The sequence below is a fragment of the Convolutriloba macropyga genome, chromosome 15 (assembly GCF_964194025.1).
Source record: "Convolutriloba macropyga chromosome 15, txConMacr16.3, whole genome shotgun sequence".
NCBI classification, from domain to species: domain Eukaryota; kingdom Metazoa; phylum Xenacoelomorpha; order Acoela; family Convolutidae; genus Convolutriloba; species Convolutriloba macropyga.
Genome location: NC_134482.1, coordinates 5,547,803 through 5,561,475, shown reverse-complemented (window position 1 = coordinate 5,561,475; position 13,673 = coordinate 5,547,803). Strand labels below are relative to the sequence as shown.

The following is a 13,673-nucleotide window of genomic DNA, read 5'->3' as shown; positions in this document are numbered from 1 at the left end:
GTCTTCTTTTAAAAAGCGGCATATTTTGGGTTCAAACAGAACAAATAATTTTCTCCAATGCATATAAGTTGCTTTAGGATACTCCCATTGATTTCTTTTGACCGAAAATAATAGTTGTTTTTGCGACCTTGAGAGGTATGTTGAAACACACTGCTACGCACAGAGTCACACGAGCCATCTTGTTAGAGAGCACCCAGTTATTAATGTTGTATGTTTCTTTGAACCACCTATTTATAAGCCGGGCAAGTTTGAGTGAGTTGCATTTTACAAACTAACATTATATTATACAAATTTGTTTTCTGTTCTCACAGATTTTTCAAATAAAACAAGTACTCAGTTGTGGCTCAAGAAGAAAGTTTGAAGCAATGTAGTCTTTTAACCACTTTTTTGCTTCAGAATACTCTTTCGTTCGGTTGAGATTTGTATTTTTAATTAAATTTTTGCATGAAATTGTTTTTTCATAGTTGTAAGATTCTAAGTCATTTTGCGGTAGTTTTCTACTAGAAGTTATGAAAAATGCGCCGAAATTGGTGTCATATTTTTCCTTTAAATCTTCGACTCCTGTGTGTTGATCGACTGTTTTGTTGATCAGGTGGGTTTTTTCTTAGTCTTTTGAAAATTTAGTTCTTAGTTTGCCTCTCTGAAGCCGGCTCCCTGGTGTGGCGTCTTTCCGAGATAATTTAGTCAAATTTTAGTTTGTTTTTTTTTCTTGTCTTAGTAATGCGGTAAATTTCAGCTTTGCTCTGTTCGCGAAATTTTTTGGTTCAAATAAAAATTGCACTGGAATTTTATTAACCATAGAAAATAATTTGCGAATACTCGAATATCATTTTAGAATCCTAGGCTGTCACTATTTCTTTGTTGGCTGCTGAAGGTCAATGGTGTAGGAAATATTGTGGTAATCTGTCCGCTGTTTGTTTTAATTTGCGAGTTACGTGTTTAAATATGTTAATCATGTTTTTGGTGGCCACATAAATGAAGTCTTCTCCGACTTAGTATTCTGAGTGTTACCACAATGGTTAAGCGCCATACGTTCACCTCGTTTGATACTGGGTGTATGCACGAGGAACTCAAAGAGGGAAGAAAAAATTCAAAGCTATTATATCGCTTATTATTGAATAAATCACTTTTTTCTATTCTTTTCATCTGTCTATGAGTTCCTAGAAGAACTTGAAATGACACGAAATTAATCAAAAACGGGATCAGTGATATGTTTAACATTGACATTTTCTCACCAAATGTTTTTTTTTCGTCTACTTCAAATCACATTCTCAACTAATATTTGTTACGCTCCTAGACAAGCACTGGAAGTATCAAGAAAATTGTTTTTTTTTTTGTAGCTGCGAAAACATTCGTCTATTCTTTTTTGCAATTTTTTTAAGATGCCTTTTCAGATTTAGCGAAGATCAGGATGTGGTTTGATCATTTATTAGCATATTCCTGGCATTCTTGAATATTGAGAAGTGGCTATTGCCCTGGTAAACTATGCTATATATATAATGGAACTGTTAATATTATTTTGTCCACTTTTTTGCAACAGATAGATGTTCGTACAAATGATAGATGTTCTAGCAATTCAAGGAGCATAGTTGAGTGTACTTTTACCTGCCTTGGGATTTTACCTGCCTTCAATTTTCTGTGTAAACTTTATAGCATCTTTGTAGTGCAAATAAAACCTCCTGTTCTACTAAGTTAATAGTTAGAGACCATCGATTTTAAGAGATCAGTTGTTTTCATGTTTTACAGAGATTTTCTCCTAAATATTCATCATTTTGTTTCCGAAAATCTTTTTAATGTAGATGGTGATCTGAATGGCAATTTCCCCATATGCCTAAGTTTCCAAATATTTTTTGTTTCTGTATCAGTTGAAGATTGTCGGCATTGTTTTTTTGTATTTATTGTACCTAATTCTCAATAGTATGTTCCATAAAAAGTCTTAGATATTTTCAAGTATTGAGTTTGAGAGAGAGAGAGAGAAACTCTAAATTATCCAAATATTTTACAGATAGACTGATTTATGCAAACTGATTTGTCTGTTTTTGTAATATCTAATTATTTGACTTGAGTAGGTGTTTTTTGTATGGTTGCGAACTCAGTTCTCTTTTGCTCGAGACTAGTCCGGATTGCCCATTTTATTTGTTTCTCGAGTTTAGCGATTAATGTTGATGAATGTTGCTGAGGGCCAAATTGGATTTCTTACCCATGATACGGTCAAAACCTTTTTTCCACTTAAAATGCCTCTCTTGTAAAAACAGGCGTCAAACTTGTTATTAGGGAGTTTTTCTTTCGTAATAATTACATGCTGTTATTGCCGTTGGGTTCAGCTCTTCATAGTAGCACTTCTGATTTTAATGTGTACCAACAAGCACGGGCTGTTGTTAATTATGATAGAAGAAAGCTTTATCAAATATGGTTAAGTAGCAGTTTGGGGATTTTTGAATAGTAGTTTTTAGGTTTCTTTAAGGGTCAACTTAAACAAGCAATGTAATAAGAGTTACGTTTGCTATAACATTTGCAGCAACTAGAATTTTTTGTATTTAGAAATGACAGCACATGTATTTTAGACGTCAAGGAAGAAATTTTGTTAAGCCTATTAGTATTTATCAAGAAAGTTGTTATGATTAACAATTTGACCATGGCTGTCATTGTTCATGGTTATCTAATTGAAGATACCATTCGTTTAATGATATCTTTGAAATTTTCGCTTCAACTTGTAGTCTTGTTTTTAATGCACCAATCTTGTATTTATTAAGCTTGTAATTTTTTACATTAAAGGTTGACTCAGTCTTGTTGGTCGGCGTGGCTTTATCAGCCTTTTCAAATAGTTTAAATTTATTTTACAAAAATCTTTTTTTTACTCTAGAGCGAATTTTTTGACATGAAATCATTGGCTACGTTGTGTTAGCTTTTTCCGACCATCGGTTTTGAGTTGCTAGTTTTAGAAACAAGATTGATCATTTCGGATAAGATTTGTGAATTAATGTAAGAGCTAGAGATCGCTGAAATGAGAAACGTGGCATTGTTTGAACTTCTCTGGCGAGTAAATTAGTTTGAGAAATTAGCTAGCTAGCGTTTAATAATGTTTGTACATTATACATATGGTATTGTTTTGAAGAGCCATCGCAGTTTGAAGTTAATCGATGATGAGATATTTTAACCATGATTAACTTCAGTTTTAACCACTCCTTAAATGTTAAGATATACTTTTGTTTGCTCTTAATTCAGTAAGCCAAACATCCGTGTTTGGTTATTGAACGACAATATCATATGTTTCACTTTAATACCATCTCAGTACACGGATAATTTGAGCAGCTGAATATTCTGGCATAGCTTTCTTCATTCACTCTCTCGATAGCACACCGGAACAGATCACATTTCGTTCACGACTGCCAAATTAGGACTTGTAACTTTAGTTTCAGCTAAAATATGACTGATACCCAAGTTGAAATCCCAGTTTACACCCCTTTCTTCGGGGTGATGGGGGCGACCTCGGCCATGGTCTTCAGTGCATTCGGAGCTGCCTATGGAACAGCGAAGAGTGGAACTGGAATCGCAGCTATGAGTGTCATGAGGCCAGATCTGATCATGAAGTCTATTATCCCGGTGGTCATGGCGGGTATCATTGCCATCTACGGTCTGGTTGTGGCCGTCTTGATCTCGGGTGGTCTTGAATCCACTGGTTACACAATGTTCAGCAGCTTTATCCACTTGGGAGCTGGTTTGAGTGTGGGCTTGTCCGGGCTAGCAGCCGGGTTTGCAATTGGAATTGTGGGTGACGCTGGTGTGAGAGGAACAGCACAGCAGCCCAAGTAAGTTGCAGTGTTTTCAGAAAGATCAGTTTCAGATCAGTGATAATTTCGAATTTCCCGCGTGAATATTTGTTGAAGTCACAGGCCATTATGAAAAGAAGTTCATTATACTTGCTTTGGCGTTGGTAACTGTACCATAATTGTTTGTTAGACTCATAAAATCAACGTTTTTTTTAATGATCATAGACAAGAGAATTTAACAAGGGAGTGAAAATAAGCGAAATTTCAAGGTGTATATTATTTCCGGATGGTATGCTTGTTAATTTAACTGTCACTAGTGGGGACCTTGAAGAGGTGGGGGGGGGGGGGGGGGCTGTAGCATTTTCAAAGCCAGTCCTGAAATCATGTATCATGCATGTTTGTCTTGCTTTGTACAGACTGTACGTGGGAATGATCCTGATTTTGATCTTCGCTGAAGTGTTGGGATTGTACGGATTGATCATTGCCCTGATCATGTCAGGAAAGGCCTAATCGAAGGGAAAAACTGGCTTCCTATTCCCTCTCTCTTCTCTCGCTACTCACACAAACTCTATCTCTCTATTATCCACCCAGATACAACAGAATACCAACCAAATCAGGTCCAACAATTCACAACTACTACTAATGACCCAAATGTGAGGACAGAATTCTGAGGATTCACAGAGGAAATCTTCCCTAGTTAAGGGGATCTTGATCTCGACTCTGCTGTCTGTCTTTTATGTAGTCTGTGATTCCTAACTCCTGTTTCCTTTAAATACATTCCAACACGAAACATTCCTGCAATTTATGAATAGAATTTTTTTCAATGTGGACGAAGCTTTAAGCGCGCTAAGTTTCAACGCTACCAATGAAGTTTTTTTAATTGTCTGAATGGTCAATTTGTGGTTTAAATTGAGTAATTTTGTGATATCGGTCGCAAATATCGAATGGAAACAGGTAGATTCAATCAACCTCTCAATCAACTTAGTGTCTCTGCACGATTACTGTAAATTGACTATTGCTAATGTAACATCAGAAGTTTATAGAATTGCGTATTCATGTGCTGTATACAAGCCAAATTTTGATAAGAATTTGCAAATGAGCTCCATCTATCCATCTACGAAATTTTTAAATCTTGTAGTCCTTAATCGATTGCATGAAATTTTTTAAGTAGATATAAATTGTGTACTTTTAATTGAGCAACGATTTATCATAAGTAAACGAAGACAGAGATAATTTATCTAAGTGTGTGGTCTATCCAAATGTATTTGAATATACGTTTTGCTTGACGAGAACTGTGTATATAAACAACTTCAATTATAACTGTCTATTTTAAATTTTTTTAATGAGAATGCAGCGCGTTCTGACCTTGAACCCCGACGCTATCCATGGCTAAATTAAACATGAGGATAATGTCACTATTTTTTAAATAACTCTTTTCAGTTTTGCGTGATCAGGGTTGTGGTCACAAAGAGGCTATCAGACTGTTCAGAGCGTCTTGTTTGCTTTAAATGTTTATTATATCGCTCATATTGGATACAAGACCTACATGTATCCAATATGAGAGTTATAGGACAGGCATTATCGCTATTACGGTTTAAAACTTTTACAGATCATTCGGCAAAATTATTATTTTAGGCTTTCTGAATCTTAATTCAAATCAGAATCTTCCGCACTTTTTTACTCCATTTTGATAATTTTATAGAGAAACATAATACCATACCATCATACAAAATTTAATTTTTCTCTGTGATTTTCACAACCAGAAGTTTTTGATGAATCCTATTGAAAATTTTTTAATTGCTCTCAAACGAAGTTTTTAACAATTATATTAGTCCTCTCATTTAATGCGATTTTTCGCAACATCGATGTTTACTCTGGTGCATTTGACTTCCCGGTACTAAAAACCGGGATAAACAGATGACGCCCAGATGAGGAAACTTAATTCTCTTAAAATTTTTCTGCTTGCAAGACTCTAAGTATGCGATTCATTGAAACAGTTTGGAAGATGTAAATTCATAGTGTGAAGAGCAGTTCTTAGATTTTGAGTTCACATACGCTTACACACTTCACAACCCCATCGTCGCAGCCCTCCGCTTGACCCCCAATCCCCGCGTCCTGCACTGTTCCAAACAGTATTTGTAAACACAGCCATCACGACAACCCCCACCCCACGTGCCCTTATCAACCCCCCCCCCGCCGCAGCGCTCACCCCACGCCCCATTAAGCTACAACTAGCCTATCTAAATCGAAGCTGGCATCGGACAGTCAACCGATGGTCAGTCGCTTAAGAGCAGTTCGACCGACGTTAGTTTGTTAGGTTTTTGAGTTTGTCCATAGGAATGATCTAAAATGATTGTTTTAAGGATTGTTGATCAAAGCCAAAGTTATCTTTAAATTAGCAGGAATTTCGTTTGAGCGATAGCCTTAAAATGAGGACAACATCTTTTTGATCTATCCTGACGTTTGTCAACAATAGCAGTTAAGTGTTTTCTAGGCATACCACCATGTTGCGATGGCGCAATAATAAATATAAAAATGCTGATTTTAATAGGTTCGTTGATGGTGTGCTTAGAGGGAAAAAAAGGCGTTGAGAGAAAAGCACCAATGAGGTCGTAAAAACACTTACACTTTAAGAGTTAAACAATAGATCTACGTGTTTTGGCATACATAAAGATGTGTCTGTACTCTCTGAAGAGAAGAGCTGTTGAAAATTGATTCGAAACAAGGCGGCTCGGTAATGTGCAATGGCACATAAGGTTCCGACCCCGCCCATCCACAATTTTGTGGATGGGCGACCAAATGAGGAACAGATAGAAAAACCCAAAAATTATTTTTTGCGAATCCCAAAAAAGCCCAAGTCTTTTTCAAAAAATTCTGTATGAACGATAAGATAACCTCCAAAACAAATAACTCAGTGGAGTAAAAATTGATGCATTAGATTGCTGTAATATGTTAATATTAAGAAAGCGAGTCAAAACGAACAGCAAAATCAAACAACAACAACAACAAACATTAATTATATCAAAAAATTTATGTCCCTCTTAAAAACTAAATTTAATAACAAAGTCAACATACCGTCAGATAAACCTGAAACTAAACAAAAATAACTTAAAAATCACCAGAAAACATATGCGACCAGTCCATAGAAAGGTTGGGTAACAATTATACAAAAAAGAACAAAAACAGAAAAGTAAAAAAAATTAACTTATTTTTTTGAAACAATTAACTTCAAAGTAATAAATACCATTAGGAATAAATTAATATTACCACAAATTTGCGATTACCACTGCTTCTATAGAAGGGCATTAGGACCTGACCTTATTCATTTTTTAGAGCGGCTAAAAAGAACAACAAAGAACAAACAAAATTTAAATTGAAACTTGCCAGAAAACGCTGTCAAAACCGTCAAGCCAAATTTTGGCACTCAAAATATATTTGATTGCGCCTTCTTCAAACAGCTATAATGTAGTACGTGGCCATTCATTAGTAAGACTAGGTAACAGGTAGACAAAAAAGCGGAGTGCTAAAGTATGTAATACTTTTAATTTTTTTTTCGAAACAAAATTACATTCAATGTCATGAAAGGCATTAATTACAAAAAGAGCTATTTAAATATCGTCGTTTTTTCATGAAAAAGAAACCCTCGAGACCTGTAATTATCCAGAATATTTCTTGCATCTACAAAAAGAACGCCAAATATGAGAAAAATCAAATTAATTTAATTTTTTTTTGTGAAAAAGCGGTGTCGAAGCCAGTAAGGCCATAACAAAATCTTTAGAAAAAAGATTTTTGGACACTAATCCCTTTTATTCCCTTGACACCCATAATGTCATATTTGACCTGTAATCAACTAACGAGATTAGGTAACAAAAAGAAACATAAAAAGAACAAAATTGCGAAGTTAAAAAAGTTATTTTTTAATTTTGGAAAACGATGGGTTTGAAAGTCATAAAAGCCATCAGCTATCTGCTAATATCAGAATATCGGTTTTTCTATTCTTCCATGAAAAGCCAATGAAAGCTATCACTAAACAGGAAATTTCATACGACCGAAACGACAAAGTATAAATGACAGTTAAGACAAAATTAAAAAATTCAATTGATTTCTTCAAGAAAGAGGCGTCGAGGCCATTAAAACGATGATTTATATCTTTCAAGATTTTAATATGTTCAATTGTGTTTTAATTTGAATGCTAATAAGGTGACATGAGAACTGTCAATAATGTGATAATGTGACAAAATTAGAAAACATGAAAAACTGGCAAATATCAAAACAAACAAAAATCTAAAATCTTGTAGTATCAAAGCCAGAAAACAATAATTTCAGGCTTAAAACTGCAACCGAGAATAAATGTTAACTCAGTAGAAAGAAGAAGCAGTCTTTTTTTGCTGACACTAAGCTGGAAGTTGAACAAATTAAGAAAAAAATAGAGGAAAAGTTAATTAAGCCATTATTTATTGAAAAGTCAATTATTTTTTAAAAAAAAACGACCATAAACTTTCAATTAAAAAACTAAATGAATTAGCCTGGAGCTGTTTCGCAAGCGAATTGGTTGGACCTATCACTCCTGAGCTTTGATTTGATATGTTCTGTTCTTTATTATTAAAAAAAAGTCTTTTTTTAAAAAAAAAGACCGACTGATTACAACCCGATTTTTTTTGGATTGTAACAGTCCAAGAATGGCCCAAAACTACCCCTGTTAATACTTATTGTCCGTTAAGAACAATTGATTTTTCAAATGTTGTAGATATAGATAATTTCTGAGTTGAAACTCAAAATAAATTTTGCATTTTTGATAATCAACGAGTAAAGTTAGCAAAAAACGGCAAAGTTTTAACTACAAGGCACTCTCTGCGGACTCTGAAGTAGAAATAGCCCCCCTCTGAGTCTACAAAGATTGTATGAGTGCTGTTTGGGGGTGTACTGTAGGCAAATTTAATCAAAGTGGACTAAAGTAGCTTATTTCGTGCTGTTGTTGATGAAAAAGGCTAAATTTTGAAATGTTTATCCAGATTTTTTGACCAAAAAATTAAATCAAAACAATCAAAAATGCTTGTTCGTCTTCAAAAATGAAATCAACGACACTATTCTTAAAAATTATAACAAATTTTAGCAAAATTGACGAAAATCTAGGCAAAAATTCCGGAAAATGTGAATAAAAACAACGTGAATTCACTCTTCTTTTCTCAGAAGTTTAAGCCTCGATAACTCCCTGTAGAAAACGAAAATTAAAAAAATCTTTTTAATTCCATATTCTACGCTGGACGAGCTTTCTAATGATACCAGTCTCAACTCTCTACGATAAATATATCGAGCGGCGAAAATTCACTGAACAAAAAAAAAACCCAGTTGAGTATATAGTTCCTCCCCCCTCAAGAGGGTCGGAACAATTAACGGTGGACTTGGCAGTATAAGCGTTTCCTTGGTTGGAAATTGTGGACGGATTTTCAGTGTTATTAATTTACTCGTTTTTCCGTTGTCTCAATGGTCATTTCAGCTGGTTCTCAGCTATCTTTTTCAAAGCTATTTTTCTGCAACTTGACGGATTCTCGGCCTTTACACAATCCTTGTTAATTTCAGGACCACAATAATTTTGTTAGTTTGATCCCCCCCTCATTGTGTGAGTCTAAAAACGGGAAATTGCAGACTCATGGATCTCAGATTATTATTCAAATCAGCTTGCAAGACCTCTGTTGAGTCGATTGGTTCTATCTATCTTTCAATTTGCATAGCTGTACTGCCATATGTGAATCTGGATAGCTGTACTGCCTTTTATGTGAATCATGTAGATCGTTTGACACAGCCGGCTGATTGCATTACTGGATCCTTCACAAAGGAGATTGCGTCTGTCGGCAAACGTCGTCTTGCCACTCCTTTTAAATTTTTATAGAATTTGAGATTTCACGGAGAAACTGCTGTTGGGTACTGGTGAATTCTTTCCTCAAACAGGGGAAAGAAAAGCCATTTAGCAGGCTGAAAACAGGCCTTCGCTAGCTCTGTCATACCATTCAATATACCGGTCGATACCTGTCGGAGAATAAAGAAGAATCGGTACCACATTTCTACAATCTAGTGTTCGTCTCTGTAAAAGAGATATCTTCGTTTTCGATCAAACATGAAGATTCAAAGGTTCGATCATCTCTGTGCTGTTGTGCTTCAAAAGCTTCTTGAACGGAGCGTTGGTTGAAAATTAGGAATGGTTAATATCTTTGGAATGTCTCAAAATTACGAGATTTGTGCAATTTTTGGACTTTAACATGATCAAACAAAATTGATATAGATCAGCAGATGCCGGTCCTATATGTTCTATTGCGCAATTGGTAGTGCAGCTTGTTTCCAAGAAATCTCTGGTGTTGTGATGCCTACAGCGCAACTGGTTGACAAAAAAGTATTATGGAAATTCATTCCGTTTTCAGAACCTAATCACAAAGTTTTCATCTGCATACATTTTTTTCTACCAATTTTAATGTTAGCGGTATAGTGGAGCGCTTGAACGTGTTAAGGTAGAAGTATAGAGGAAACATCGATTTCTTTAACTTCGTTTATTAGCAGCTCTATTAACTTCGTTTAGTTCTTCCATTCCATTGTAAATGATGCTTTTAAGCTTGCAATTAAATGCTGAACCATGCTACCCTTGGAAAATGTTTTGGCGTAACTCGACAGCAGCATTAGTTGTTGAAAAAACTAATCTCTTCAATGTGTTAAGTTGCTCTCGAACGAAGTTCGTAGCAATTATATTAAACGCGTTTGTCTTTTTTCGCTCGACCGTTTTGCGCTTTTCTTCTAGAACATTCTTTGACTTCTCAAGTGACTTTTTCACGCTTTCGTTCTTCATTTTTGAGTGATCTCTGTTGCTTTCACTCCAAGTAAAGCTGTTTATTGAAATAAAATCGATTGCAGCAAAGTTAACATAGGGCCTTGATGGCCGAGTGGACAGTGCTTTTGGTGAGGGATCGGGAGGTCAATGGTTCGAATCACGGCGTGGACAACTATTTTTGCACTCATAAAGAAAAATTTACCTAGGCTACGCCCCCTGAATTAAATTGCCTCGCCTGTCGTTCGAGAGCAATTCTTCCGACATTAGTCTGTTTATGTTTTTTTTCATTCTGTCTTCATAATATCGACCAACTCAACACTGTAACTTTCCGCAAGGACTATTAAAGTATCAGAAGTGATGCTCAATGAAAAAGAAAGTTTCCCCTGCATGTGGCCAATGAATTGTCGATATCATTCCTTCAGATCTTAAGTTCTTATAGTGTAAACTTGATATTTTCTTTACTTTTATGAGCATCTCTAAAAACTTAGTGTTTTCAAAACCTCATCTTCGGTAAATTTTTTGCGAACACAATGATGTGAGCTGTGAATGTTTTTGAAATTTAACGTAGAATTTATCGCAGCTGTATAAATTGTGGTTCATTTTTGATTACTGTGTGTGGAACATTCCTTATGTTTTCGTTTTGAGCAATTTTCTCGATACTGACTGGAGGGTTTTCCATCGGCTTACAGTTTTCAATTTGAACCAGTGTTAAGCTGGATAATTTTATCCTAAACGTTTCCCATATCTCGTATCTTTATTTGCTTCACAGGTTTCTATTGTTTGTTAGAGACTCCCTCGAGATGTTTTGTTCACTTTCAATATGATTTATGATTTAGTGTAGCGATTTATGACACGCAAGTATGCGACCTGAACAAAGACTTTAAAGCTTTGTAACGCAGCTCGCTCGCAATGGTCAGTAGGAGTTAGTTTGGTCTCGCACTTATCGATGATGTAATCAATTTCTATTTTTTATCTGAGGTTGAGCGTCTCCGAGTTTTTCAGGAAGAAATTGAAAGTTGAATTTGTCTGTTTGTTTCTCATCTAATTTTGGAACAACTGCATCAATCAAATAATTAAGAATGGCAAGAACTAAGCAGACAGCTAGGAAAACAACGGGAGGAAAGGCTCCGAGGAAGACGTTGGCCACAAAGGCAGCTCGTAAGATGGCTCCAATTGGAATGCATGGAGGGATCAAGAAACCACACAGATACAGACCAGGTACTGGGGTTTGACTCCAAGAACACTAAATTGGTTTTCAATTTTGAGATCATGTTTTTGTATACAGACAACGCGTAGTTATGTGATGACTTAGCACATGTACGTGTGCTAAGCTTCCAATAAAGCTCAGAAATAATTTACTTCGATTAAATACAAGTGGCTGTAAAAAATTGGTTTTCGAGTACATCCGGTATAATTTTTGGTTCATTATTTGATGCACGTTTACTTAAAATGTGGAAATTTGTAGGAAAAAAAACTTTAAATTACGACTCGATGTAATCTATGTATCATATGGAAACTGGTAATAGTTATTTAAGATGTTTTTCAAAGCAAGCCTAGTCGTTGTTTCTAAACGATTCATTATATGATAAGGGATTTTTATATGGAAAGATGAAAAATGATTGATTAAGTATCGAGTTGGTTAATCAATATAGCAAGAAATAGATTAAGTCGATAACAAACTAAATTTTTAATATGGAGAAACATTGTTTTCACATATTTCATGAACTGAGACCTTTAAATGCGGAGTTGAAACTACTGTTTCCAGGTACTGTTGCCTTGCGAGAGATCAGAAAATACCAAAAGAGTACAGAGCTATTGATCAGAAAACTTCCTTTCCAAAGACTAGTGCGAGAAATTGCACAGGGTTTCAAACCTGATCTAAAGTTCCAAAGTCAAGCTATTTTTGCATTGCAAGAAGCCGCGGAAAGTTACCTGGTAGGTTTGTTCGAAGACACGAATTTGTGTGCTATTCACGCAAAACGGGTGACAATTATGCCGAGGGATCTGCAGTTAGCTAGAAGGATTAGAGGTCATCAGCAGTGAAATGGTTTGAACAAATGTGAGGGGCAAGCAGAGATGTGATATGAAATGTCAGTTGAGATTAAACTATTAGGAGCAGTTAGTTATTAAAGAAGCTATAGAACTGGTTGTATAGTGGTTTGAAATACGAGAGATCAATTAGTACAAATAGTCTATAGAATCGATTTTTTACAGTTGCTCATTTGTATTTAGGATAGACCAGATATAAAGGTTTTAGGTAATTTGTATTATAGTGGTGTCTAGTAATTAGACAGTGGTATTTGGTTAAGCAGAATGACTATATATTTTCAAGAAAGCAATCAAAGCGTTCTTAGTGAAAGATATAGCGTTGTTAGTGGCAACTTGTCCAATTTAAATCCTGAGAAGTGAAACCCGATAGGGATGGGATTGCAACGGGTGAATCTTTACCCCGATCCAAGTTTTTGGTGCAATGTGAACGAAATATTATAGATTGACATTTTTTCGATGTGATTGGCTATTTAGCTTAGTTAGGGTTCGAGTATTAAAAAAATCTTTGGAATCTAGCATATTACAACCGCAAAAGTTCAAAGTTATTAATATGATTTTCGTCACTGTTCAACCCCCAATTTTATTGATCCGACCCACTTGTTGGGGAGGAACTATATACTCAAATGGGTTTTTGTTCAGACAACTTTGGCCGATCGATATATTCATCGCAGAGAGTTGAGACTGGTATCATTAGAAAGCTCGTCCAGCGTAGAATATAGCATTAAACAGATTTTTTTTATATTCGTTTTTTACAGGGAGTTATCGAGGTTTAAACTTGAGAAAAGTAGAGTGAATTCCGTTGTTTTTATTCAAATTTTCCGTAATTTTTGACCAAATTTTCTTCGATTTTGTTAAAACTTGTTTATTAAATAAGTTAGATCGAAACTGATACCCTACTCTCGTATGCCATAGTAAACTGGAAATTAAACACACTTTTTTGTTCCGACCCCCACTTTAGTTGGTTTGGAGGAGTATATACTCAAATGGTTTTTTTGTTCAATCAATTTTGTCTGATTGATATGTTCATCGTAGAGAGT

At 35.3% G+C, this 13,673-nt stretch overlaps 2 protein-coding genes across 2 annotated transcripts; both read left to right on the top strand.

Moving 5' to 3' along the window:
- Nucleotides 1-3,186: 3,186 nt before the first annotated feature.
- LOC142354521 (V-type proton ATPase 16 kDa proteolipid subunit c-like) lies at nt 3,187-5,104 on the top strand. Its single transcript, XM_075406844.1, has 2 exons — nt 3,187-3,809; nt 4,187-5,104. Exons 1-2 carry the CDS (start codon nt 3,427-3,429, stop codon nt 4,278-4,280), a joined length of 477 nt encoding a protein of 158 aa, XP_075262959.1. The 5' UTR covers nt 3,187-3,426; the 3' UTR covers nt 4,281-5,104.
- A 6,415-nt stretch (nt 5,105-11,519) lies between these two features.
- On the top strand, nt 11,520-13,223 carry LOC142354511 (uncharacterized). The gene is made up of 2 exons (XM_075406834.1): nt 11,520-11,805; nt 12,353-13,223. Exons 1-2 carry the CDS (start codon nt 11,667-11,669, stop codon nt 12,628-12,630), a joined length of 417 nt encoding a protein of 138 aa, XP_075262949.1. The 5' UTR covers nt 11,520-11,666; the 3' UTR covers nt 12,631-13,223.
- Nucleotides 13,224-13,673: the final 450 nt, after the last annotated feature.